This window comes from Myotis lucifugus, unplaced genomic scaffold (genome assembly GCF_000147115.1).
Source record: "Myotis lucifugus unplaced genomic scaffold, Myoluc2.0 scaffold_391, whole genome shotgun sequence".
NCBI lineage: Eukaryota > Metazoa > Chordata > Mammalia > Chiroptera > Vespertilionidae > Myotis > Myotis lucifugus.
In genome coordinates this window covers 731,964-758,505 of record NW_005871439.1, presented here as the reverse complement: position 1 = coordinate 758,505, position 26,542 = coordinate 731,964, and the positions used below count along the sequence as shown (strand labels likewise).

The following is a 26,542-nucleotide window of genomic DNA, read 5'->3' as shown; positions in this document are numbered from 1 at the left end:
ACTGGCTTACATTGGGGTGTGCACACGTAGCCCCAGAAAGACCAAGAGACGGGGAGCTGGCACAGCAGGGCTCCCATCCCTTCTCTGCTCCTCGCTGTCCTCGGTGACTGTGCTGGCCTCAGTTTCCTCACCCACAAATGAGAGGAGGGTGACCCCAGGCTCAGAGAGGGGCTGTGGACTGTCCAAGGCCACATAGCTACTCAGTTAACCGAGCAGCTGAGAGTCACCCATAGGTCTGACCCCGTATCCTCATATGTTCACCTCGCCACACTCCGATCAGTTGATATATGTCTTTTCCTTAACACAACAGTGAAAAAATAAACATCATTAGAACAGCTTATTGGAAAAATCTTGTCCACAAACCCTCTTCACCCCCACCCATGAATATTCTCAGCTCCCACGTGTCCCTTCAAGTGTGTGTGTGTAATTTGCATAGACATGGGCATGTAGTTCCCTGTCTGTTCCGTTTGCTTAACATTATTCCACAGAGGCCGTCCCTGCTGCCAGATAATGGTAATGTCTGCCTAATGGCTCAGAGTCACACATTGGGATTCCCCTACCCAGTCCCAGTGCTGGGGGCAGGCGGCTCTCAGCTTCTCCGAGTTGTCGATAGCTCTGCTCCAAGCATCCCCAGCACAGAGCCTGGCTCTGCCTTTTCAGCCCTTCCCCGTAGAGTCCGTTTCCAGATGCGTTTCCAGGTTTCCCTCAGCCTTCCTCAGACCGGGCACTGGTGACATCTGGGCCGGGTCGTTCTCTGTGGTGGGGGACGATCCTCTGTATTGTAGGATGTGAGCAGCACTCCTGGCCTTTCCACTAGATGCCAGGAACAAGCCCCACAGTTGTGACAACCAAAACTGTCCGTGCACATTGCCCCGTGTCCCCTGGAGGGCAAGCTCGCCCTCAGTTGACAGTCACTGTGTTAAAGGGCAGGGGTGTGGAATATGCTCCAACTGGAAGTCACCGATTTCCCAGGACCTGATTGGGGGTGTCAGCGAGCGAAGGGATGAGCAAGAAGAAGTCAGATGCACCCAACTCAGTTCCAGCGCTGCCATTAGCTTTCTCTACTCACAGCCTCAGTTTCTCATCTGTGAAATGGGAGCAGTAAGAGTGACCCATTTGCCAGACTTGTGAGGAGCCAGTGAAGTCAGGAGCGGGAAACACTGAATATAGTGCTGGGCACAGAGACCTCCAAATAAAGGCCAATGGCTTGCCAGCTCTGCCTTTGCTGCCTTGGGGGATGGAAAGTTGGGGGAGTTGAGGTGACAGAATCGAAAGGGAACCATTCTCATTCTGCCCTCCCCCCAACCTCACGCTCCAGATCCATCCCTGGGGCACATACTCAGCTTCCGGAGCATCTTCTGGGGCACTTCGGGGAAACATGCATTTTCATGCATTTCCTCATCTGCCCGGGCAGCAGGTGGTGCAGGTTCAAAGCACGGCCCTGGGTCGCACCCCCAGCAGAGGGGAGGGAGTCTGTCCACGGGCCATGCCCTGGAGGCCCTTACGCATCCACTTTCCCCATAAAATCTAGAGCGTTGATCTGAGGGTTTGATAGCCCATCCCCAGAGAGGGGTACCCACCATGCTAATAGGTGCTTGGTGCACTCTAGGCTGAGCACGGGGTCTACCTCTTCCCCGGGCCCTCATGGGGGGCTGGGGATCGTGCCCAAGGCTAGCGTGGCTGTGGTCTCGTCTCCAGGAGAAGTACGTGGAGGAGCTGGCAACAGTGAGACAGACCCTCCAGACAGACCTGGAGACGTCCATCCGGAGGATTGCTGACCTGCAGGCGGCCTTGGAAGAGGTGGCGTCCAGCGACAGCGACACAGAGAGGTAACCTACTGGGGTCCTGGGGGGCTGGGCGCAGCAGGTGGGCTGCACCCTGGGGAGCGCTGTGGTCTTCAGTGGCCAGAGCTCCCACTCAGGGGTATGGGGGCCACATCTGCTGGGAGGCCCGGATGTGATCGGGGTGGGAGGTATCTGGCCAGCTCAGGTGAGGAAAGACAGGATGCCACCTTGCCCAGCTTCCAAGCTCTGGGGAGTGGGGCATTCTGGGGAGTGGCTGCAGAGGGACTGCACTGTGATTTCAGGCAAAGTACATGTCCACTCTGGACCTGACTCCCTCATCTATAAAGTGGACGTGATGCTATTGGACAAACCACATCAAATTGCCAAGATTCAGCCACTTTCTTTTTAATATGTTTTTATTGATTTCAGAGAGAGAGGAGAGAGAGAGAGAGAGATCATTGATGAGAGGGAATCATCAATCGGCTGCCTCCTACACACCCCACACTGGGGATTGAGCCCGAAACTTGGGCATGTGTCCTGACCGGCAATCAAACCGATGATTTCCTGGTTCATCAGTCGACACTCAACCACAGACCCATGCCAGCCCGGCCGATTCAGCAACTTTTGATCTACAGACTGGACATTTTGTATATTCAACCCATTACCTACCTCATAGGGTTATTAGTGAGAATTAAATGAGTTAATAGATGAATATCACTTAGACGAACATCTACTGCATGTGTGGGGCGTGTAACTGCTGTAAGAGTGTGAGCCATGTTTATGCAGAATAAGAACACATTTTACAAAGGCAACAACTAATTCAAGGACGCAAGATTAGCTGGCTGGTCATTGGCAAGACCACTCCAGTTCAGTGCCAGGGCTTTTCTCCTCCTCGGAAGACAGGCTGCTGCTTGCCACCCACTCGAGCCTCCACCTGCCAGGGGCCATTGGTGGGCTCCTCGGCTGGTAGGAGTCGGAAGTGTCCTGGCGGGGCACACAGCTCCTGCTCCCCGGAGCTGCTTCTGTGGCCTCGGCGTGTTGTTTCTGTGAAATGACAGCTGCCTGTCTCAAGGCCTGGGCCGCGGGAGAGACATGTTTTGTGCTTTGATAAGGAGCAGGGTGCCTTCACCTGGACCTTCAGAGGTGGTCCCCTCCCAACACCAGCCAGCCACCCCTGCACCCACCTGTGTGGGCTGCACCAGCCCCTGTCCCTCATGGTCTCCTCAGGGGTGGGGGTGGGGGATGGTCCAGGCTGCAGCCAGAAGAGTCAAAGGTTAGACCACCGAGTGCAGCCTTCTCCATTTGCACATGAGGAACCTGACCTCAGAGAAGTTCAAGGTCACACAGCAAATTAGCACTATACTCAGAGTTAGAACCCAGGGCTGCTCAGGTTCCTACCCAGACCTTTGCATGTCATCCTACTTTCAATAGGATAGATACAGGGGTCTGAACTGACCGGTGGGCGTTGTGGGCATGAGATGGGCAGTGAGGGAGAGATAGGGAGTTGCAAGTCAGCTGTGGGTTAGCCGGTGGAAAGAACCAGACATCTGTGTCAGAGCTGACTCTATCTCGTCAAGAAAAAAAGACTGAAAGGAAGTACTCTCGTCCCAAGAGAAAAGGCACTACAGGTGACCTAAATTTTTGTTTTCTTCAAGCATATTTCTATCTTCTAATATCTCTACAGTGAGCATGCACACACACCCGGCTACACCAGCACCCTCCCTGGGAGATTTTGCTCACGTGCTAGTAAACGAGGTGCTTGCTACGGCTGATCTTAGCACAGGAACTGGCTCTTCCCTTGATGCAGGCCTGGGCAGGTCCTACGCTGCTCAGAGACATGTAACCTCCAACTTTCCCACGAAGTTGCTCGTACCCAGCATCTTCACAACAGAGACCCAGCAGCTCTAAAACCTCATGCTCTTGCCTCCAAAGAGAGGGCTTTATCTCAAAAATCTCCAATTTCTGCAAAAATGGCTTCCATGCACATGGAGTGTTTCCACCGCTCCCTACGAATTTGTACAGCTGCCAAATTGCTGGTGAAATGGCAGATACCGATGTCGCAGCTGCTCCCAGCCCGTGATTACACGGAGGGGTGCCCCGTCCGCCACCCCTCCTCCAGTTCTATTAGTGTTGTGACAGCATAGTGTTTGTAATTACAAACTCCTATTGCTGATGTTACCGCTTGATGCTCAGCTAGCTCTTCTACGAATAGAAACGCTAGAGCTGTTGCGTTTGTTATAAAGGGACCTGGTGGCTGCGTATACTAGTACTTGTGTTTTGTTTTTTTTGCCAACGAGCAAAGCTTCTGAACCATCTTGACTTGCATAGTAAGAGATTCCTTTTCAGATGAACAATAAAAATTACAAAGATGACAAAATCGGAAAGGGGAGAAGAGGAGCCGTGGTCGGGGGTGTGGGGACAGGCCGGGCAGGAGGTGTGACAAGAAGCAAGAAGCAGATTCTCACCTAGGGACTAAGGTCACAGAGACGAATGCTCTGGAAATGAGTCCTCTGTGCTGAGTGTATATTGTACCTTTTCCAGCGTGTATCCTTTTAAATTGGCTAAAATCAGGCCACAGTGGGACAAACTGAGATACCTGGGCCTCACCGAGGATCGAAGCTGCCATTAGGGCCTCATTCTGAGTTAGTGTAACAGTGGGCCCAGGCCCTGGCCACACTGTAAGGCTCCTGCTCCACAGTAGGGCAGGCTTTGGAGCTGCCCACTTCTCTTTACCTGAGGAGGTAAATGAGAGAAAAGCACTTCTCCTCTCCGCTCCTCCTCCTCCACCCTACCTTCCACCGCTTTCTCGTCCTTCTCGCCACCTTCCTTCCTCTCTGGAGATGTCCACAGGAGCCCCCTGAGTCCCCGGGTTCCTTGATGTGCTCCGGAACCCCAGGCAGGATCAACTACATCATTAGCGGGCCCAAAGGGAGATAAAAATAGGGGTGGTCTTGTTCAAAATGCATTCAGAATTTCAGGACAGCGACACAGAGCATAACTCCAAGCACAGGCCCCTCTGGGCAAGGGCGAAGCCGGCCCTAACCCCACGTGGTTCTAGAGAGCATTTCTTAACTCTCAGCAGGCCTTGGTCTGAACTCGCTGCCCTGCAACTTGGATCTAAAATTTACAAGGAGCACAGATTTCAGGAATAGCATAGAAATGGGGGAAGACTGGAGGAAATTGCCCACAAAGAGATCTCAACACATTTTGGAGAACTAATACTGTACAAACTACGTCCTCTGGTCACAGGGCGATTGAAATGGCTGTCAACAGTAGACAAGGGCTAGATGCTTGGCTAGGTTGCGGAGCTGCTGTCCGGAGCAGAGGGCCCAGCCCCGGCCCCAGTGCTGCCCGTGCTCCTCCCCGTCCTGGCAGCTCCACGCTGCACTTCCCTCTTAATTGTCTTGTCACCGGGGATAAGAGGTTTGGAAGGGAGCCTGCGGGATTGGTCTGAGGTTCTTCTCCAAACTGAGCTCTCAATTAGGATTCCGACCCGCGCCGGGAGGGAGAGTGGTGCTTCCGCTCGCTGGAGGTGAGGTTCTTTGAGAGACTTGTTCAAATTATAAAAAGTCACATTTCCCCATGTTGGGAATTAGATCCGAGCGTAACAGGCCTTCCAGGCTGGAAACGTGGCTACGTGCTCAGAAAGCCAGGTGGGCTGTGCGGCAGCATTTAAACGCGTGTTCTCCTGCTCTGGAGCACTGCCTGGTAACTGGGGCTGGGGCGCCAGACTTCTTAGATTAATGGGGAAATGCTTTAGGCGGTTACCCCAGGCTCAGAGCACGCTCATTAGTCATGAGGGAGGGATGCGTCAGCTGACAGACAGCCCCATCCATCCTGGCCCAGAGTCTGCGGCTGCTCTGCCTGTCTCCTTGGCTGATGGTTTGGGGTGGGGGTGGTGGGGGGTGTGGAGAGGCCAAAGGATGACCTCTGACTCCAGGGTCAGCTGAGAGTGTATCCATTCCAGCTGGCCCAACCTGAGATGAATGTTCTAGAAAGAGTCCTCTGTTACTGTGTTGAGTTCAGTTGTATATTATCCTCTTCACTTGGCTGAAATTGGACTGCAGTGGGACAAGTAGAAATATCTGGGTCTAGCCAGAGATCACAGTTGCCATTAAGGGCATCATCCTGAGTGAATTTATTTATGAGTGGGCCCAGGCTCTGGCCAGATGGGCCAGACAGGCCTTGGAGCTACCCGCATCTCTTTTCCTACAATTCTCTTACCTTCTAGTTTGCTCTCCCCTTTTGGAATAATTAGCATGCCCTGGGACTGGAGAAAAGCTTAAAAGAATTTCTCCCATATTCTAAAAAGGTTGATGCCCCATTCCAAATTAAACACAGGACCCTGGCGTAGGATGGCGTATGTTTCGGCGATGCCACAGGGGCCACGTGCTTTCTAGGCATCTTTGTAGCTTGTGAGGCCTGGATACCCAGCTAGTGGGGCTCACAGGGCATGAGCGCTCCACACTCTTGCCTACTCGGGCGTTACAGAAAACAAATGATCATTCTGCTAATGGCCACTCTTTCCTGGGGACCTTGTGGCCGGGCGTGCAACCCACCTGTTTTGCATATATTGTTCTCACACAAGTCTCTGAGGTTGGTACCATTACCGCCCCAAGTCTTCAATGACAAGCTGCCTCTTAGAGAAGTCAGGAGACGGGTCCCAGCTCACCCAGTGAGGAAGGGGTTGTGATTTGACTCGCAGGCTGACTCCATCACCCACGCTTCTAATGATCGCGCTCTGCTGTCCTGCCGAGCATGCCCCTTCTCCCCGCTTCCTCCTGTCAAGGTCTCTGTTCTCTGCCACGTAACTGGCCTGTCATTCTGGCGAACTTGTGTCTGTCACTGTGATGCGGGCCCAGTGCACTCATGTATTACTTCCCCGGCCGTGTTTGTATTCAGCCTGGAGTTGTCTGGCAAAGACTTGCCCTAAAGGAATACAACAGAAGACAATTAATTATCTTGCTAATCGTCAATCTCCTGCCCACAAATGCCTGGCACATTTATTTAAAAACCTCATGCGCCAAGGTGAGAGAAAGAAGCACTGACTACGGGTATCGGGAGATGAGGGTTAGGCCTTGGCTGCACTGCCATGTGGATCAGCACCATGGACAGGTCTCGCGGCCTTCCTGGGCCTTAGCTTGCCCACTCAACAGGTTAAAATCATCATCATCTTCACCACCACCACCACCACCATCATCAGTGGAGCACCTTTTGTGTTAGGACATACAGAGAAACAGTAGGGAACAGATAAACATGGACCTGCTCATAGAGGTTGCAGTCCAGCAACACTTTCTTCATATGGTAAAAGGGTCAATGGGTCTCAAACTCCCTCCTTTGAGTGGAACCCTCGTTTTTTACACCAAAGCAAACCCCTACAGAGAATTCTAGCTTAGGATGGACTACAGCCATCTTTTGATTGGCATGAGAAAGGGAGGTTTGGGACCCTCCTAGGTCCCTCTCCCTGACCCCTTGGTAGCCCCTGTGAGACCTCCCAGAACTCAAGGGCTCATTGGACCATGGTGCACAAACTCAAGGACCTGCCATGGTCAATAATCCATGACTTGTAAAAAGTCCACCTGGTGGTGAATTGAAACACTGAGATACCCCCCGCCCCCATGGGGCTCATACTCATGGGGTCACCTGGGTGAATAGTGGTCACGAATTAACAGCAGCCTGTGCCTTCATTAGCTCTAAAGACTTTCTGTGCTGGGTTCAGTTGAAGATGGTTCAACTGACACCTGTGAGTAGGTACACCCGGCTGTCCAACAGAGAGGCCTCACTTCCTGGCAGCAGGAGGATAAACCGACTCTTTCTTGTACCTCCTCTAGTGTCCAGACGGCAGTGGATTGTGGTGGCAGCGGCAGAAAGGAGATGTAAGTTCACCCTGAGTAGAACGAGCAGCCGACACCACAGCCAGGAGCAAGCCCCTGGTCTCTGTCCAGTCTGCAGAGGGAACGTCCATGCCTCCTTGGAGAATGATCAGCAATGCCCCTGAGAGCTCTGGCTCCATAGTCGTAATATACAGCACTGGGCACATGTTATCGAACTGTCCAGCCTCTTTTAGACAGAGAGATGCCCAGGACTTAGGATGCCACTGTCCTCCGCAAACACCTTCGGTGGCTCCCTATTACCTCAGAATAGACTTTTTAAATGGACATCTGAGCCCTGCACATTCTCACCCTTACTTCCTTGTCTACCCTGGACTCCTGCTTCCGTATTATCCATGCTCCGCCTTTTTATGACCTCCGTACCTGTGTGTAAAATTCCTTTCTCCGGGCCCTGCAGGGATAGGCCCTAACCTTCCAACAAGATTTAGCTCAACTGCCCCTGTTGCATGCCTTCCCTATGCTTCCAAGAAGCAGTAAAGATTCCTCTTTATTATCCCGCTCTATGGCATTGATCATTTTCTCCTTATTTTCATGATTATTTATACAGATGTCTACTGTGCTATAATGGGTTCCTGAGGGCAGGGTCAGTGTTGGGTTCGTGTTTATAGCTCCTTCCAGTGGTACCTGGCATAGATTATTCTGCAAATAAATACATTTATATTTATATTTATATTTATCAGAGCAGAAAGATTCTGGGGAAAGCGGGCAAGGAGTTAAGACCTTCACACTTACCATGTTCAGTAAACATATCACTTGGTATAAAACTCAATGCCAAATATAATCTAAAATTGGAGGTGCCTCAACATCCCTAACAGAGTATTTATCTTCCCAAGGAAGAGCAGTGATCAGTAGCATGGGTATTGGATCCCAGCTTCATCACTAATTAGCTGAGTGACCTTGGCCAAGACCCAAGTTGGCCTTCCCAAATCCCATTCTCTCATCTATATAATGTGGAAATCACCAGCCACGACCCCTCAGGGATGGTGTTGTGAGAATCGATTGAGGTTATGCATGTACCGCCCTTAGCACAAGGCCTGGCTTCCATTAGGGGTGACTGTCTAGTTATTGCTGTTACTGTAGTTGTCATCGTGGTGACAGTGTCCTGCATTCTGCTTCTAGAGATAACGTCTCCATCCTTAGCTCCCAGCCAGAGGGCAGCGTGCGGTCCTGGTTGAGCTGTACTCTGTCCGTGGCCACCGACACCATGAGGAGCCCCTCTCGACAGTCGGCCATCAGCAGCCGCATCCTCAGCCCCAGGTAAGAGTGTCTCCTTGTTGCCTCTGGATGGCCAGTATCTCAAAGAACCTCAGACTTTGAAGTCTTTCCTTTCCTCTCTCCTACGCAAGGACAATCATGGTCCAGATGGTTTGAGATAGGCCCTGGCCACTTCCTAGCTGTGTGACTTTGGGCAGGTTGATTACCTTCTCTGGGCCTTCACCTCCTCATCTGAGGAACAGGAAATATAATTGTATTGACCACCCAAATAGTTGAAATGATGAGGATCTAATGCAGCTCTCCATAAGGCGTGATTTTCCAAATGATTTTAAATAGCACAGGGTGAACATTTTTCAAAATAGCTATGTATTTATTATAGCTGCCTCCCATCTAAGGCAAGTTCTTGTTTCCCATTTATAGACAGTTCTAGATTTATAATTTTTTTTAAATCAACACAGTCACTTGAGTATTTTCATATTTTTTTTAATGATGAGTCAGTATAAAGACAGACCAGATGACTTCTCCTTCAGAGGTTTTTGCTTCGTTTGAACATCAAGATTTTGTCTTTTTCCTAGAGTTCAGATGCCTTGACTTTCAGTTCTTTCTATTCATAGATTCACAAGTAATCTGTGAATGTGTCCCCCTTTCAAGAACTTAAAATATAACTGAGAAGGTGAAAGTCCTCTTGGCCACCACCACCCCAATCTCAGCTCCCTTTCCAGTGGTATTAACCATCTTCAGTCTGGCGTGTATCCTTCCATATATCTCTCTGTATATTTATAAACATATGTTCTTGTAGTAAGTACATAGCATATTTGTGGACTTTTAAAAACCTAAGTGACATGATGCTCTATTGTGTATATTACGCTACATATAAATTCTTACATTGCGCTTCCTTCCCTCAATCGTAGACCTAGGCACTCTTTCCCCGCCTACGCCTGTCACCTTCTGAAGGCCTGTAAAAGATCTGAAAGTCATGCCATGGTGTATTAACTGTAGTTTTCTTGTTTCACTTTTAGTTAGCTCCTGGGTATTTGCCATTAACCTGTAAGGCTTCAAAAAAAATCACACATCCTTACGCACATGGGCAAAGGGTTCTCTGGGTCAGAAAGCGTTTGCATTTTAAACTTGACTAGATTCTAGCAGGTCATCCCAGCGTCCCTTCAGTGTGACATGAGACTCCTGTCTGCCCATCCCCATGTCACCTGGCACATCTCGGAGCTCGAGAAGCGAGTCCCTGGGACGTTTCCAATTTGACTGAGAGAGGTCACTCTGAAAACAAAAGAGGGAGAAAGCCGTCTTCTGCCAAAAAAATACGAGCATTCTCTGTATTATTTATAAGGGGACATCAGCTCCGGGGAAATACAGCTAAAGCTTTATGATTTACGGCCCGGGAATCGTGCAGCTGCTGCGATAAAGGCAGGAGCTTCAGAAATGGCACTGTGTCACCCTCGTGGCCCCCACAGCGGAGTTTATGGGCTTGGGGGTGGCGGCCACACTTGGCTCAGGAGTGTCTCTCCACGTCTGGCCACAGGTGTGCCAGGGGCTGTTCAGGGGATGGCAGCTCACCTGGGCCCTGCTGGGTACCCGGCCTCCCCTTCCTGCCTCCTCAGGGCCATTGCCCTGCTAGAGGGTGTTAAAGGGGCTCTCTCCACCGCCCCCATCCTCACAGCGCTCCCAGCCCCAGCTCCCTCTGGACACCCATCCCCATGCCCAACGGAACCCCAGACTGAATGATGGGAGTGAACAAGATCATGCAGACAGAAAGTGAAGGGGGAGGGGAGGAGAAAGAAGAGCGGGGAGGGGAGGAAGGAGGAAGAAGAAGAAAGGGAGAGGAGAGGGAGAAAGAGAAAACATACTCACTAGAGTGTTTGTGCTCCCCGTTTGGTAGCCTTGGGAAGTCCCAGTAAAATTGTGTGCATCCTGGTCAGAGACGACATTTATCCGTAAATTTCAGTGACCAATCTATCAGCACATAATTAGTGATGTTGTGGCTTGAATTTATTACCAAACATGGCTCTCCACTGTTGCTGTTGGCCCTGTACCATCTTGCAACGCGAGCGTGGAGATTATTGTATAAATTATTCTCACTCACATAATCATCGTGATTTTAATTACTGTGTAATCTTCGCTAATTACTGTTGTATGTATCATTTGCTTTGGTGCCGACGTAACATAACTGCTTTCCTTTGGCTAAAAAAAAAAATGGCATGACAACGTTTCCCGTTTTCTGGGGGGAAATTGCTTTCTGTAAACATTCCCAGCCCCATCCTCTTGGCTTGTGGTTCTTTCGTTTAAAAGAAAAAGATTTAGACACCGCCACCACCCCCTTCTCGCCCCCCTGTTGATTTTTTTTATTTGCAATAAGGCTGGCTTGAATTAATAAAGAGGTCTAAATTATAGGGCATTGTTTTAAAAATAAAGTTGCATTACTTTCAAGGAAAGGCAATTACTTCTACGGAAGTGAAAGCCAAGGACGGGTCACGTGAAGCCCGCTCCAATGATTAGATCAGACTTCTTTGTAATTAGTTCATTAATTATGTAAATATGAATGGATGGCACTTAGCATTAAAAACAGCTTGTTCTCAAAGTAGGTTAAGCATCCATGCTAATCTCATTCCAATAGTACATTTATTCACTGGTCGCCGCGCTCATAGAACCAGAGCTCCGGATCATTTTAATTCAACCCGAATGTCCTTGATGAAGGGGCCTCTTGTGAACATGACTTCATGTCTTCCTGGGACAAAGGGGCTCCTTTCAGATTTCTCAGGATTAGGAAGACGAGTGGGAAAGATGTTAAAACGGAGGGTGTGGAAGTGTTTGAGCAAACACCTTGGGCGCCAGGCCTGAGCAAGGGAGACCAAGTGTGGGCTCTGTCCAGGAGTCCTCCTGGGAGCCAGCGGCCCTCGCAGGTGGCTTTCCATGGAGAGAGGGCCTTTCCTTGCCCAGAGCTCCAGGTCTCGGAGGGTAGATCTGTGGGATGCCGAGGCTCACCTAAGGCAGCTGCAAGTTTGTGTAAAACCATTTGGATTCGTCACTGATGGTCCAAAACATTGTTCTAGAATCGGTGGTTCTCTCATTGAGCTAAATTTTTGTTAAGTGAACTTATTATTGAAACATACATCCTTCATATCCATGTGATTTTTCATATCTATACATCTTTATGAAATTTTAAAAAATTAGTCAGACCTTTGTATTTACTACCCAAATCAAAACCAAACCATTACTACTCCTAGAGTGCAAAATTATCAACTTAATTGGTCAAACGTTTAATTTACTCACCCCCGATGCCTTGGTAGGGCCAGATCAAGTGATTCCGAAGGCCTTATATGGCCCACGGGCCAGGCGCTCCCACCCCTGCTCTACCCTTTCCATCCCATGACCTTTCCGGAAGCGCTCTGCAAATACTGGGTGTTCATAGAAGAACTAACAGTCTTGTTGGGAGACACAACAGAGTAAACAAGCAATTCCAGTGCAGACTGATGGGGAAGCACAGGGGCTGTGGGCGGAGGACACCCCTAGCCCGTCCTGGGAGGTGGGGGAGGCCGTCTGGAGAAGGCTGCACTTGGTCTGAACATCGAGGGGTGAGTAAAATGTTTGCTTTTTAAACCATCTATAGAGCAATGATTTCTCAGAATCACCTGTCAGTTGTCACTTCCTTCCTCTTTACCTCTCTCCCTCCTTATTTCTTTCTTCTTTTTTTTAACAACTCTGTTAGCCTTCACCTTAGTTGGACAATGACTGATGCTTTTTCGTATTCACTTCGTTTCTATCTTTACCTCCTTATCTACGTCTCTGTATATCTTAGACACATTTTTATGCTAAACAATGTGAAAGTAACTGGAAAATGTCATGCCAGTTCTCTCTAAATCATTCCACATCTTTCTCCTGAGAAGAAGGACTCTTAACTATTGCACCATTATCACACCTAAGAAAACGAACAAATCCATAGTGTTGTCCAAGATCCCAACATTCATATTACCTCATTTGTCCTAAAATTGTCTTATATCGTTGGATTTTTTAGAAGAAGGACCCTATTAAGGATACACATTGCATTTGTTTGTTTTGTTTCTTTGACACTTTTCTCTTTTTTTAAAAAAAAATAGACTTTATGTTTAGGAGAAGTCTCAGACCTACAGAAAAAGTAAGCAGCATGTACAGAGAGCACCATATACCCGCTCTGTCCCTACACACAGTTTCGCCTATGAGTAACACCCTGCATTTGCCATTAGTCTCCTTTAAGCTAGAATCTTCCCTCCCCTTCCCTTCCCTGCATGGAAGTAGACTTTTTTGTAGAGTTCCGGGTGTGATCCTGATGGGCAACTGTGCTCTAAGTCCCCTGGTCCTCGTAGCTGGGAATCAGTAAGGCTATATGCACAAGGCCGGGCAGATTCTGCTGACCCACAGAGGGGACACAGACCCATAGAAGGGACACAGGCCAGTGCCCACTGAGGGCTGTTCACTGCATGGGTTTCTAGAAAGTGTCAGAGAGAACTCACGTAGGATCAGAGAGAACAACAAGGAAGGCTTGAAGGTTATCTGGTCTCCTCAAAACATCATATTATCGGGACTAGAAGATATTTATTTAGAGACACTTCTTTTGGTTGCTTCCCACGCATGCCCTGAGCAGGGCCTGGGATCAAACCTGCAACCCAGGTATGTGCCTTTGACCAGGAATCAAACCCATGACCCTTTGGTGCTCAGGCCAATGCTCTAACTACTGAGCAACCATCCAGGGCAGGAAGAGAGGATATTTAAAGAATATTTTCTGGCTCAAGTCTCTGCCCCTTCAGGCCAGGAGTGATCAGGCTGAGGACCTGGGTGCCACTCATTCCACCACTTCCTCTCTTCCTTGGTTACTCCCTCCCCTGGCTTTTCCCTTTCAGCAGGTGGCCTTTCCAAGTCCCGTGTCCCTGCCCGTGAAACTGAGATAGCTGCCCTCACTTGTCAAGGGTTTTGCAGACTGAATAGCTAATAGCTGGTAGGAGGGATCTTCTCTCTGCCTGTGTAGCGTGTCTTCTCTGACCCCACATCCTTCCCTCTTCCGAAAGCCTGGCTCACCCCACACCTCCAGGAAGGCTATGCACGAGGCTCCAGCACCTGCTCTCTCCCCCGGCAACATCCTGCTGCACTTGCAGCCCGTGGTTCACAGTTCGCCTGGAACTTCCCTCGCTGCTGATTCTTCTTCGAGGGTCAGCCAGTCTCCATGCCTACAGCGTGCCCTCCTGGAGGCGAAGCTCCCGTCTTCCTCTGAGCTCAGCCTAGCATTGCGTATAGTTAGACCACGATGGGAGCCTCGGCTCTGCCCCTTGCTCTGCAAGCCCACTTGCCTCTCCGCGCCTCGGTTTTCTCATCTGTACAATGGGATAAGGGTCAGTGGAGCAGAGTGGTGAGGGGGCATGGATCCCGGAGGTGGACTCCTTGGTTTAAATCCACATTTTCCCATTTATCACATGACAGATTACTGACCTTTCTGAGCCTCGTTTGTGGAATGGGAAGATTACCATAGTATCTGCTTGAGAGGATTGTTGAGAGGATAAAAATGAGTAGATCTGCAAAGCCTAAAGGCACCATGTAAGGCAGCTGTTATCCAGAATCATGCAGAATTTACCTGTGCGCTCTAGGGACTCAATAAACGTCTCCTTTCTCTAGGGCGTTGGGCACGGTTTGGGGCACCTTGTCAAGTGTAATTACAGACCATCAATCGCTGTGCTGGGCTCGGTTACAAGGCCTCAGGCCATCTTGAAAGGACATCTGGTTTCCCTTCCCAGGCCTCGCCAGTCTTACAGAACATCAATACATTTTTAATTTCCTCTTTAATTTCAGGGTGTGGATGAAGAATGGGGGTGACAGCGCACCTCTGGGGATGATTCATGGTGTCATTAAAACCTTCTTCAAGTTCCCTGTAGCTCCGCTGGCCCCGGCTCCGCCCGAACTCTCAGGCCTGGACATTGTGTTTTTTCGCTGTGCGATTGTGTCTGATGCCAGTGAATCCGGCATCTGTCCGCTTGACTCGGATCTCGCTCTTTTGGTTCGTTGTGTCTCAGTGGATTGGGGGAGATGTTCACGTGTAGACGTGAGTTAGGCCGGTCGAGGTTTCTACTCAGCTGTCTACCTGGAGGGCGTGTGATGTCAGGGCAGGGAAAAGCATGAGCTTCAGGGTTCAAATCCAGGCCCTGCCCCTTAGCAGTGTGACCCTGGGCTAATGGTTTCTCACCATTGAGCCTCAGTTTGCTCATCTGCAAGATGGGGTGATGAATCTGATCCTGATGGGACCGATATATACAAAACGTGCACACACGGCACTTTTCACTTGTCACTGGGTATTCAAGGAGCGTGTCCTGGTGCGAGAGCTGCTGGGACCTGGGGGCTCCGTCACAGGACAGCCTGGCAGGGGCAGGGGCGTGGCCAAGCAGGGACACCTGTCTCAGCAGCTGGCTCGCTCTGGGCTGACTGACTACTTCATTCTCCGCATCCTTTTCCCGTTCTGCTCAGAGCAGGAGCACGTGTGAGAATCACTGATTCCCGAACCTCTGCCCTCATTGCAGGCCTTCTCTAGCCCTGATGGAAGGGGTCGTTCAAGAAAAACAATCAAGCAAAAGCACTAAGAGTTTTAAATAACAACAGAGGGGGGCAAACGTATGCTTTCAGTGGCGCGTATGGAAAGCAGTCACAGCAGGTCTGCGAGGAGGCGGTTCCGTGTGGCTAGACTGATGGGCAGGCGGCGGAAGTCCCCAAGGTATTCCTGGCCTCTCTCCTTAGAGAATCGCAGTGCCCGCCTGGCGTTTGTCCCACCTGTCTCCCCGCGGCTCGGAGGGCCTGCTATTCATCGTCCCTCCCCGGGGCCAAGGCTCTGGGAGGCAGGCGCGGTGACATCTTGATTATCCACCAGCCATCCATCACGCGAGGCCGATGGAGGGACGTCCCCTCTGAGCCAAGCCGTGCAGTGAGGGCAGCTTGGGGAGGGGGGGTGGCGAGGCAGGAGATGCGTCTGCCCAGGCTCCTGGCTGGGGACAGCAGAGTGTGTCTTAGATGCCCACCCTGTGTCAGACAGCAGCTCCAGGACCCTCTCCTGGAGCCTGCACGAGAACATCTGGACTCAGATGAAATTCTGCTGCCCCTCCCAGAAAGGAGCGGGCACAGGAGCTTCTTACTCGGAGTCATGGCGCCGGGCACCAGAACACGATGGCACAGAGATGGGACCGATTTCTGAATGGCAAGCCCAGGAGGTGGCACTCAGCCTCCCTTCCACACCTGTCCTCCCTCCCTCCCTCCCCCACACCCTCTCCTCTCCAGCCCCCAGTGTCCACCCTGTTTGGCTTGTGTCTCTGCTCCAAGCGCACCAGCTGAGGCTATGAAGACACCAGACAACTCTCGAACGTGGAACCCAGCCTGCCCTGCCCCCAGGACATCAGGCCCTGGGCAGAGAGATCGGTGATCACAGCCCTGTGGCCGCCAGGCAGGGGCCCGAGTGGCTGTGCGGGGACGTTGGCGGGGTGTGCCTTGTAGAAGTGTCGCTTCTGTGCTCTCTGTCTCGGAAACCAGCACTCCTTCTTCTCCTCTTCCTGCAACTCCTCTTCTCTCCCTCCCTTCCCTCCCTGTCCTGGCGTCTGCAGCCAGCACCGGGGTGGGAGCTAGGGTGAGCAGACGGCAGAGTCCCAGGCAGCGCTGTGACAGGAGCCCTCGAAGCCGCCTGCCCCACGTGGCAGGCGATGGATGAGACTGAGCACCCAAGACACATCCATCACCCCGCTCCCTTCAGGGGCCGAGGCAGGACGGAAATGACTTCTGTCAGCTCCGCGGCAGCCCACTGCCCCGGCAGCTCCGAGCTGTTTATTAAAAAAAGAAAGAGTGAGAAAGCCATCTTGCCGTGTAGTAGGGGAGCGATTCCAAGGCAGTGATGTTGACAGACACACTTTGGGGTGATCATAAAGGAGCCCTTCACTCCCTCCCCAGCCGCGTCCAGCTGTGACGGAGATGGAAGCTGACAGCCACGATGTGGGAGGAGGCAGCTGCTCCGGGCGCCCGGGGCCACTCCTTCTCGGGCTCCAGGAGGCAGGAGGCCACCTGCCCACCGTCCTCTCTCCGTCCCTCTGGGCACCTCCGTGGAGGCTTTCCTTGAGCCCAGTGGTGGGCTACGCTCAGGGGATTCAGAGATTAGTAGCAGTAATAACGATTGCCATTAACTGTTAATCATGAAGAGCCATTAATTATCGGTTATTAATTATTCATTGTAACTGGTAACCATTATTTGAGGGGCTAGGTGCCAGACCCATTTCTCTTGTCCCACGACTTCCCCGCAAGGTCACACGGTGACCTGTGCAGGAGGAGGTGGAAGGACTGCTCAGACAGCAAATGCAAACCCCGGGGCAGAGGGGCTCGGCCGTCCTCGGTACTGGCATGGCTGCAGCAGGTGACCCAGAGGGCAGCTCAAGGCTGGGAGTAGGGAGCTTGATCCCGTAGGAGGACCAAGGATGGTGAGGGGAGTGAGTGATGGAGGTGGCTCATAGACACGGTAACCTTGACTCTGTGTCTCCCCCCGCACCCCCCCACACACACACACCGTGACCTTGACCCATGGACCTCCACCCAGCTGACCTCAGGAATCAGAAGAGGCAGATGAGAAGACCCAGCCCGGTGCCCGTCACACATGGAACCTTTAACAGAACATCAGCGCCACGGCTGCCTCCCCCGGGTCCTGGGTCTGGGGAGGCGCCTGCCAGCCCCAGAAGAGAGAGGCTTATGGACGGTTGGAGCTCTGGCCTCGGGAGCTCAAGAGACAGTGTCTAGGTCTCTACCCACGTCCCTGGAAAGAACCCTGACCCCTATCCTACCTGTACCTCCTTTCCCGTCCAGGCGGCACCTGCAGGGCCATTGGCTGGCTTCCTTCCCCGACTCCAAAGCTCTTGGAGTTACTGCCCTGTCCTCTGGGATCCTGGGATGGCAATGGTGACATCAGACTGTGGTGGGCGAGAAGCCTTCCTCAAGGTTTTGGCCAGAATCCCAACCACCTTTCTGTGTGGAGGGCCGGCTCCCGTGTGCAGCTAGAGCAGCAATGCAGAGGGTGGACAGGGGCCGGAAGCCTGCCTGAGCCTCGCTCCCAGCACCTCGCTCCCAGCCTCCTCCAGTCCCCAGCCCCCAGCTCCGTCTGCCCTGCCCAAACCCTGGCCCTTTTGCTTTTTATAAATGACAACTCTGCAGGCGGGCAGGAGTGGCGCTGTTCGTCTTAGAGGAAGGACAAGTAGGTTTTTTATTTATTAAAGGGATGGTTGGCGGACTGCGGTCTCTCTCCTTTCAGCAACATCCTTCATCTTATAGTCCAGGCTCCTCCTTTTCGGAAGGAAAGTGATGTGGGCTCGGCTGCTGCAAACCGACTCTGCAGGGAAGCCAGGCCTGGTGTCGTCCCAGAATAGAAGCCATCTGTCCCCTTGTGCTGGTCTTGGTTTCATGCAAATCTCTCCCGTTAGGAGGGAGGTCTTCCCCCCACCAGGACCAATCAGGGCGTCACAGGGCCTCCCACTGAGGTGCACATTTGGGCCACTGACTTTCCGAAGCCCTTCCGGTGGGCCTGTCCTCTGGGCTTGTCCCTGAATAAGCAGATAGCCTCCTGCAGGTCTCCCCGTGGCTTCCAGAAGCGAATGACTTACTCCGCAGGCTCTGGGACAACGGGGCCCATCCTGTCAGATAGGATGCCTCATAAATCTAAGTCACTCGTCCTGCCTGCGTGTTAATCTACTCGAACGTACTTAGCTGGGTTTAATTATAGACAGAAATTGAATTTCAGAGAGCAAGGAGAAATCATTTACCTGGCTTGAATTTGCGCATTAAATCACGCGGTTCATTTGAGAATGCGGTGGGGATGGCATTTCCAAAGAAAAACAATATTAGCGCCTGTGCTTAGTGGCTCCCGCACCGCTTGCACAAATTGTATGAATTGCACGATCCCCACCAACTGTGTCTTTCTTGTTGGCACAGGACGCACGAGGAGGCCGGTGATGCCGAAAGCGTCCGGCGGGTGTCAGCCCTGAGCGGAGCCCAGGATGCCCCCAGCAAGACCACGGGGGACAAGTCCCTCTCTTCCCTCTTGCCCCTCTCCCTCCGCCGGCAAAAGTACTGCCATTTTGGGCATGGCGACGAGAGTGACATCCAGAGGAAGCCCCCGGAGAGATCAGGAGTCCTGTCTTCCTCCCCCTCTTCCCAGAGGGGAAACACATCCCCGGTGTCCAGGGAGAAGCTGCCCAGTCCTTCGGCCGCCCTGTCGGAGTTTGTGGGAGGGCTCCGGAGGCAGAGGGCGCAGAGGGGCCAGGGCTCGGTGCTGGGCCTGGAGGACTGGCCCACCCTCCCCATCTATCAGACCACCGGGGCGTCCACGCTGAGGAGGGCCAGGGCCGGCAGCGCCGAGGGACACCTCTCGCTGAGTTCCCCGCTGGTGACGGAGGACTGCGCCGGGCCATCCGCTGGTCTCCTGCGCTCCACCAGCCTCAAATGCATCCCTTCCCAGGGCGGGGAGGGCACCCCGCTGCTCCCCCAGAGGCCGAAGACCCGGTTCAGTTCCTGTGAGTCCCTCTTAGAGTCAGGGCCCGGCTCGGGGAGAAAACTGAGCTCCCCCTCCGCACCCAGGGACACACTCCTGTCGCCCACGCTGCGTCCTCGGAGGCGCTGTCTGGAGTCCTCCCTGGACGACGCGGGCTGCCCAGACCTCGGGAAGGAGCCGCTTATCTTCCAGAATCGCCAGTTCGCCCACCTCATGGGGGACCCTCCGGACAGCGACCCATTCAGCTGGAAACTCCCGAGTCTCAACTACGAACGCAAGGCCAAAGTGGATTTTGATGACTTCCTCCCGGCCATCCGGAAGCCCGAGACTTCGAGGTCGTTGGCCGGAGCCGCCAAAGATGGGCAAGACAGTTCCCGGCACTCCAGCGTCCACTTTGAGACAGAAGAGGCCGGCCGGACCTTTCTCTCAGGGATCAAGACCATTTTGAAAAAGAGCCCGGAGTCCAAGGAGGACCCCGGTCACCTCTCCGACTCGTCCTCCTCCTCCAGCTCCATCGTGTCCTTCAAAAGCGCCGACAGCATCAAGAGTCGACCAAGGATCCCACGGCCGAAGGGAGACGAGGGAGAGCGAACGTCGCCCGGCAACAGAGAGCCGGGGACGGGGAGGAAAGACGAGGACGTGGCGAGCATCATGAAGAAGTACCTGCAGAAGTAGGAACCGGCTCAGGTAAAGGACCGGCTGGGTCGTCTTGGGGGGTATAAGACGAGATCATCACCAGGGCCCGGCTGCCTAGAGCAGGGGTGGGGAACGTCCGGCCCACGGGCCATATAAGGCCCAAGAAATCATTTGGTCTGGCCCTGCCAAGGCATGAAGGGTGAGTCATTAAATGTTTGACCAAGTATATAGCAGGCTGATTTTTAAGTTGGTAATTTTGTTACAAATATCCAAATGGCAGACAAAAGGTTCCCCACCCCTGGCCTAGAGGAAATTGGTTGCTGCTGCTGCTTTTAATGCCGTGACTGATTTCTCTGGAGGAAGAGGGTCTGTAGAGGTGTTCGCTCATCAGAAACCCGCTGCCAGGTGCCACCTGTTTCTTTGCTCTTTAAAATGCAGACACGTCGGAAAGCAAGAGGGTCCTAGGGGACAAGGCTAGAGAAGGTGCTGGCTTTTAAAGCCGCTTGGTCTGGCTTTTTAAAGCCCCCCCCTCCCAATCCACCCCCGTCTTGCTTATTTCCAGTGCTCCATTCTTCCCGAAGCCGGAGGCGCTGTGATGTCTCTCTGCCCCATCATGATGGCATCATGGTGGTAGGGTCAGGCCCGGGTGGAGGAGGCCTTGAGTATAGTGGAGTCCAACTCCTGCATTAAGTGTCCGGAGATAAACTGAGGCCCAAGGGGGAGGGAGGAGGGGATGCGTGCAACCGTCACAGAGGAGCAGTGTGGGAGGAGCGGTGCCCCTGTCCACCCGCCTGCTTTCCTACTCCCAGCCCTGACCCTGGCACCCCTCCGCAGAAAGGCAGGAAGAGGCACTGACTGAATGATGGCTTCCTTGTATTAAGCGTGTGTGTGTGTGTGTGTGTGTGTGTGTGTGTGTGTGTATATATATATATATATATATATATATATATATCAGGTGGTCACTTAGTACCCACAATACCCCCCAGGGAGGTGGTTGCTAGTATTTATTCCCATTTTACAGGCTGGCACACTGAGAATCAAAGAGGTTAATTCACTTGTACCAAATCACACAGGCGGAGCTGGGATTGGAAACTCCAGAATCGCCACTTTTATCTGTAATGTTAGTCCGTATCCCAGGCATCTTCTTGGGTAAACTCAGCCGTACAGATGGAGCTGGATCTTTAAGGAGGCTGCCTCCATTGCCCTCAAAAAGGAGGTGGATGTTCTAATCACATATCAAAAGAGGTGTTGGGCCCGGCTGGTGTGGCTCAATGGTTGGGTGTCAACCTATGAAACAGGAAGTCACCGTTCAATTTCCAGTCAGGGCATATGCCTGGGTTGTGGGCTTGATCCCCAGTAGGGGGTTTGCAGGAGGCAGCTGATCAATGATTCTCTCTTATCACTGATGTTTCTATCTCTCTCTCCCTCTCCCTTCCTCTCTAAAATCAATTTTAAAATATTTTTAAAATAAAAAATTTTTTTAAAAAGGAATGTTAGAACTCATGGACTCCAACCTCAATGTTGAACAAATGAGGGAGACCTCAAATCAAGGTCCCCCAGTGGGTCTGCCATCAACCCAGCCACCCTGACTCCCAGTTCAGTGCTCTCCGCCCAGAGGCAGGGCCAGCCCTCCACAGCCCCCCCAAGGGCGCATTCACACCTGAGCATCCCACTTCCTGGCCCCCAGCTGAAATGCAGAGCCCCTTGCGGCAGGATGGGCATCAGCAGAGGAGGAGTAAGAAACTCCCTCCGGGTTCAGACAGAATACAAACCCACAGACCAGTGATCGTCCATGGCCACATTAATCTCCCCTTATCAAACCTCAGCGCTCACCACCGCTCCAGGCTCAGGCTGCAGGTGCGCGCTCCGCCCCAGCCCTCCTCCCACAGGCGTCCTGGACCAAAAGGAGCCACGCACCCCGCCCTCCACTGCTGGAGACCTGCTGCTTTGCGAGGCACCGTCAGCCCATCAAAAAGCCATTGCCCCTTCCGTGGAGATGGTCTCGGATGTTTCAGAGCAAATTAATTTGACTTTACATGGCCTTCTCTCTGCTCTCAATTACCGAGGAGAGATCTGATACTCATTTACATTATTGTGCTCTCGGGGACACAGAACGCAGTTTCAAAGGCCACGTAAAGGGCACGCGTCCATAAGGGAAGAGCAGCCCCTGGCAGAAGTCGACGCAGAACATCTTGTCTCTGCCATTTCTCCTAAAACTCAAGCTCCCTTCCCCCTCCCAGCCCTGCTCACTGTGATGACAGAGCGCCCGCCTAAAATGTCCCTCTGCCCGGACCTCCCGGCTGGAGTCTGGGACTAAACAGTGCGGCCCGTTCCCCAGGATGTGAGCATGTTACGGGATTTGGGGCCAAACGAGCTCGGTTCTTCCCGTCACTGGCCACGGGACCTTGGGCAAGCCATGTGACCCTGCTGAGCATCTGCGTCTCAGCTGGAAAACGGAGAGAATAATACCAGCCACGAAAAGTAACACTGTGAGTCGCAGGAGAATGCGAGGGATCCCAAAGACAGAGCCCGGCCCCCTGTGGCTGCACTAAATGTCAGGTCACCCTGCCCCGGGACATTTGGGTCCTGCAGGAACCCTGTCCCTGTCTCCCACCGCTTGTTTCCCGTCCACATGTCTTCATTTCTTTGGTCACATCTCTGCAGGAATGCCACCTGGGAACATGGGCCTCCAGGGCCCCCCCACTCTCACTCACCTCCCCAAGACTCAGTTCCCAGGTCCCATTGATCAGCTCTGACCTACGTTTGTTTCCAGCCTCCTGAGATGCACTGCCCTCGAAGACTTCCGACTCCGCAGAGAGAGACCGGCCCGGCCTCCCCGGGGGCCCTCAGTCCCACTACAGCGAGCGTGGCCGCCCTCAAGAGGAGAGAGGGGTCCAGCAGAGGCCTATCCCGCGGGGCGTGGGTCTCCCAGCGTGCTTGGTCTGCACACAATAAAGTGTTGGCTCCTTGGCATCTGTGTCTTCTCTCTGTTCTCTGATCCTGTTCCCTGGACTCTAGAGGGTTGATGGGCTGTGGCTGGGGGTAGAAGGGCTCTGAGGAATGGAACCAACCCAGACTCTTTATAGTTTTCAGTGACATACTGCTACTTCTCTCCCTATATGTCTACATGCAATGGTCTTGCTCCTTCTCTTCATTTGTCCAGGTTCTGCGCAAGTGTCACCTTCTCCAGGAAGCCTTCCCTGATTGGTCAAACTGAAATAACCTTTCCATTCTCCCTTAATTCCCATACTTACCTTGTCTGTTTACTTTCCATATTGTGTGCATACGTGAGGGCAAGCATCTAAGAAATTTTGATGGATGAATGAATGAAGGAACCAATGAACAAAATAATGCGCCTGCCAGGTACACACACTGAATGCATGCGACACGCTGACATATATGCATGCCTCTGAATGTCTGCCCCTGTCAACATCCAAGAATGTGTGAACATCTCCCAGTCTCCCATACACCTGACATACACGGCCCTACCACACACACAACAATACACTCATGTACATAAACTACACTTGCATAGGCACATGAAGAAACAAACAGATACCTGTTTCTTCAAACATCCTTGAAGAATTAGTAACAAGAACTAGTTGGCTGTTTATTGATCACATACTATGTGCTAGCCATTATGCTAAGCGTTCTACACATCTCACCACAACTTTATGAAAGGTCCTGAGAGATCAATGTACTTAATTTCCTATTTACAAAGGCGGGACTAGCTTACGCCCACATATGGGTAGCCAGTGCCACTTCTCTTTACATTCCCACTGGCACAGTCTCCATGCCCTGCCCCACCCCAAGGGGGCCTCTGTCGCCAGGAGGCCTCAGGTGTAGCCAATCACAGCTCCCGCCAGGGAGAGAGAAGCCCTGTTTGGATCACTGGTGTATTAGTTTGCTAGGGCTGCTGTAACAAAGCACCACAAATTGGGTGACAGCCCTCAATAATGACAGTCTTTTTTCCCCTGGATCCTTCTCCCAGCCTCTACCTGCAAAGCATGGATTTAAAGAGTGTTCATGGCCTCCCTGGTCCACTCTCTCCCCCCTTCCCCAAGCAACCACTGTCCTGATTGGTATCCTGGTAGGTTAGGTTTGCCTGTCTTAGAATTTCACATGAAGGAGATCACACAAAATATACTTCTCTGTGTGTGTGCAGACTTCTTCCACTCAGCAAAGCGCTTTTGAGATTCATCTGTTATCGGTGACTCAGTAGTTCCTGGCCTTTTTTTCTGAGTAATAGTTCATTGTTCAGATGAACCACAGTCTCTTTTATCTGTTTTCCTGTTAGGTGACTATTTAGGCTGTTTCCAGCTGTTAGAAAAAGACCTGCTGTGAACATTTGCATTCAAAGCCTTTTATTTTCTCTTCTCTGGGATAAATACCCAGCAATGGATTGCTGGGTCAGGGGGCAAATGTATGTTTAACTTCCTGAAAAGTTGCCAAACTGTTTTCCAAAGCGATCGTGCCGTTTTGCCTTCCCACCAGCAGCGTAGGAGGGTCCGGTGCTGTTGCTCTTTTAATTATAACCATTCCGGTGGGTGTGTAGCAGTCTCTCCGTGCGATTTTAACTGGCATTCTCTAATGACTAATGATGTTGAGAACTTTTTCCTGTGTTTATTGGCCATTTGCATCTATTCTTGTGTGAAGTGTCTGTCAAAGTTATTTATATTGAATTGCTTGTCTTTCTGTTATCAAGTACGGATTCTTTACTGGTATGTGTGCTGGATGCAAGCCCTTTGTCAGATATGTGTTTTGCCAAAATTTTTTCCAGCCTATGGCTTGCCTATTTATTCTCTTACAGATATATTTTGATGAGCAGGCGTTTTTATTGTTGTTGAAACTCAGTTTATTGTGGGGTTTTTTCCCCTTTGGGCATTCATATTTTTTAAATCCGTTTAAAGAAACCATTGCCCACCCCAAAGGCCATCAAAATATTCTCCTACCTTTTTCTTCTAGTAGCTTTTTGTTTTAGCTCTTACATTTACAACTGTATTCACTCATAATATACCAGGAATGTGCCAAGGGCTCAACAGGGAGTCTCTTATTTAATTTTCCTTAACTTTTTTTTTCTAAGATATTTTTATTGATTTTAGAGAGGAAGGAAGAGGGAGAGAGAGAGATAGAAGCATCAATGATGAGAGAGAATCATGGATCGGCTACCTCTTGCACGCTCCCTACTGGGGATTGAGCCCACAACCCGGGCATGTGCCCTGACCGGGAATCGAACTGTGACCTTTTGGTTTGTAGGTCAACACTCAACCACTCAGCCATGCCAGCGAGGCTCCTTAATTTTGTTTTGAAGAAGGTACAGACACGATCTCCATTTTCATTTAGGTCTTTTATGGCATTTTTCTCATTTACTCACTTGTTTGTTTTGCAAATACTTGTCTAAGATGCTCTTTGGAGCCAGGTGGACCTGCCCTCCCCACCCCCCACTCCCCGTGTTTGCATTTGACCTGCATGTTGAAAACTCAGCCCCACCCAGAGAGAATCCAGGGGACAAGGGAGACACGACAATGGCCAGGAAGGACGTCACAGAGGAATTGCTTGGGGGAGCCTTTGGAAGTCGAGTGAGATGCAAATATTCAAGCACAAGGAGAAAGACGAGGAGGGAGCGGGAACACCTGGGCAAAGGCCCAAGGCTGGCGTTCCTCTCGCTGGGATGGTTGAGCAGGAAAAAGCTTTAGACCACAATGTAGACCAGACAACTGTTAAAGGATGGAGGAGGCGGATTGGGCAGGGAGCCTCAGATCACAAGCTACATCTGATAAAGCCCAACCAATCCAGAAGGGGGCTCCGGAGCACAGCGGTCCCTCTGCAGGAGCCTGGTCGTGGGCAGAGGCGCCCGCCTCTGGTACCCTGCTGGGTTAGGGCATCACCCGAGGGCTGCCCTCCGAGCACGTGGCCTTGGTTTGAAAGCTGAGGGAGATCCTGAAGGAGCCTCAGATCTCGCTTAGACATCCTCTCCTCTCAGACTCTAAAGAGGCTCCCTCTGGTCACGCTATACCTCGCTCCCTGTTGACTTTCTTCCTGGCCCAAGTCACAGTTGTTACTGTCTGCCTGGGTGCTGTCTGTTTCACGCCCGAGGCAGGACAATCCATGAAGACAGGAGATCTTTCTTGGGACGAGACAGAAACTCAAAATATAAAAATATAATTGTTAGGTGAACTCCCTGGAAAGACTTGGGGCACCATCTGAAAAGCCTCCTAAACTCTAGGCCCATGAGGTGAATGTCGAGTGGATCCCAGATTATAAAGAGGACGCACTTTCCTGAACAGCCCCCTCCAAAGTCGCAGGTCTCATGTGCCATTTATCTAAGCATCAGAGGCGCAGTAAATTCATTCATAAGGAGATAATGGGTGTGAATGCATTTCGTAAACTTTAAAATGCCTGGCAAATCAGAAGCGATGGCTATTTCGCAAGCGTAATATGCTCCCGGCCAAACATAATCAAGGTTCCATGAAGGCAGAGCC

The 26,542-nt window shown here is 51.7% G+C and overlaps 1 protein-coding gene across 1 annotated transcript in view; it reads left to right on the top strand.

Annotated features, from left to right (window-relative positions):
- MYO18B (myosin XVIIIB) overlaps positions 1-23,031 on the top strand; it is a 163,802-nt gene extending 140,771 nt beyond the window's left edge. The window contains exons 39-43 of the mRNA XM_023743449.1: positions 1,699-1,829; positions 7,616-7,660; positions 8,795-8,932; positions 18,866-20,111; positions 22,834-23,031. Of these exons, the coding sequence (XP_023599217.1) occupies positions 1,699-1,829; positions 7,616-7,660; positions 8,795-8,932; positions 18,866-20,099 (1,548 nt within the window). The 3' untranslated portion in view covers positions 20,100-20,111; positions 22,834-23,031. The remainder of the gene's footprint in view (positions 1-1,698; positions 1,830-7,615; positions 7,661-8,794; positions 8,933-18,865; positions 20,112-22,833) is intronic.
- Positions 23,032-26,542: the final 3,511 nt, after the last annotated feature.